Source organism: Neomonachus schauinslandi, chromosome 12, assembly GCF_002201575.2.
Source record: "Neomonachus schauinslandi chromosome 12, ASM220157v2, whole genome shotgun sequence".
NCBI lineage: Eukaryota > Metazoa > Chordata > Mammalia > Carnivora > Phocidae > Neomonachus > Neomonachus schauinslandi.
In genome coordinates this window covers 63915331-63916040 of record NC_058414.1, presented here as the reverse complement: position 1 = coordinate 63916040, position 710 = coordinate 63915331, and the positions used below count along the sequence as shown (strand labels likewise).

The following is a 710-nucleotide window of genomic DNA, read 5'->3' as shown; positions in this document are numbered from 1 at the left end:
CCCGAGAGGGCCCTTCCTTCTTCCCAACCACTCTCAGACGGAGGGGCGGCCGCTCCCCGAAGGCGTTCAGCGCCCAAGCCCTGACCGAGCCCCACGCGGGCTCCGAGCAGGGTGCGGGTCGCGGGGCCGCCGCCAGGTCTTCCCCCTCCCGCGCCGAAAGTCCGCGCGTGCGCGCTGGCCGGCCGGGAGCGCGCGTCCGGCGCGGAGGGGCGGCGGGGGCGGGGCCGCGGCCGCTCACGGGGTGTCCCCGCCCCCGCCCCCCGGCGTTCCGCGGTCGCCGTGACAACCAGAGCGGCGGCAACGGCGGCGGGCGCGGGAGTCCGGCGCCGCCTCCCGGCCGTACTGCCAAAGCAAGCAGCCGCCGCCCGGCCTTGCTGCTCTCCCCGCCTCCCGGCCCGCGGGGAGGGAACGGCCCGCCCTCCGCCCGCCCGCCCGCCGGAGAGTGAGCGGCGCCCGGGCCGCCCCGCCAGCCCGCCGTTCCCCGGCCGCCGTCCGGGCGCGCGCAGCGAGCGGGCGCGACTATGCCAAGATGGTCCTGCAGGCGCGGAACAAGCACCGGGAGGCGGCCCCCAAGCCGCCCCAGCCGCCCCGCGCCTCTCAGTCGCCGCTGAGGGGGGCGCCGGATGCCGGCGCCGGGGAGCCCGGGCCCGAGCGCGCGCCCCGGTCCCCCGGGCGCAAGGGCGCCGCGGGCAGGAAGGGGCCCCGCGCCG

General features: G+C 81.7%; 1 protein-coding gene across 2 annotated transcripts in view; it reads left to right on the top strand.

The window, feature by feature from the left end:
- Positions 1-529: 529 nt before the first annotated feature.
- DPY19L1 (dpy-19 like C-mannosyltransferase 1) overlaps positions 530-710 on the top strand; it is an 87069-nt gene continuing 86888 nt past the window's right edge. Inside the window, exon 1 of one of the 2 annotated variants that reach the window (XM_044919956.1) lies at positions 530-702. In XM_044919956.1, the coding sequence (XP_044775891.1) occupies positions 530-702 (173 nt within the window). The other variant, XM_044919955.1, reaches the window with a different exon arrangement.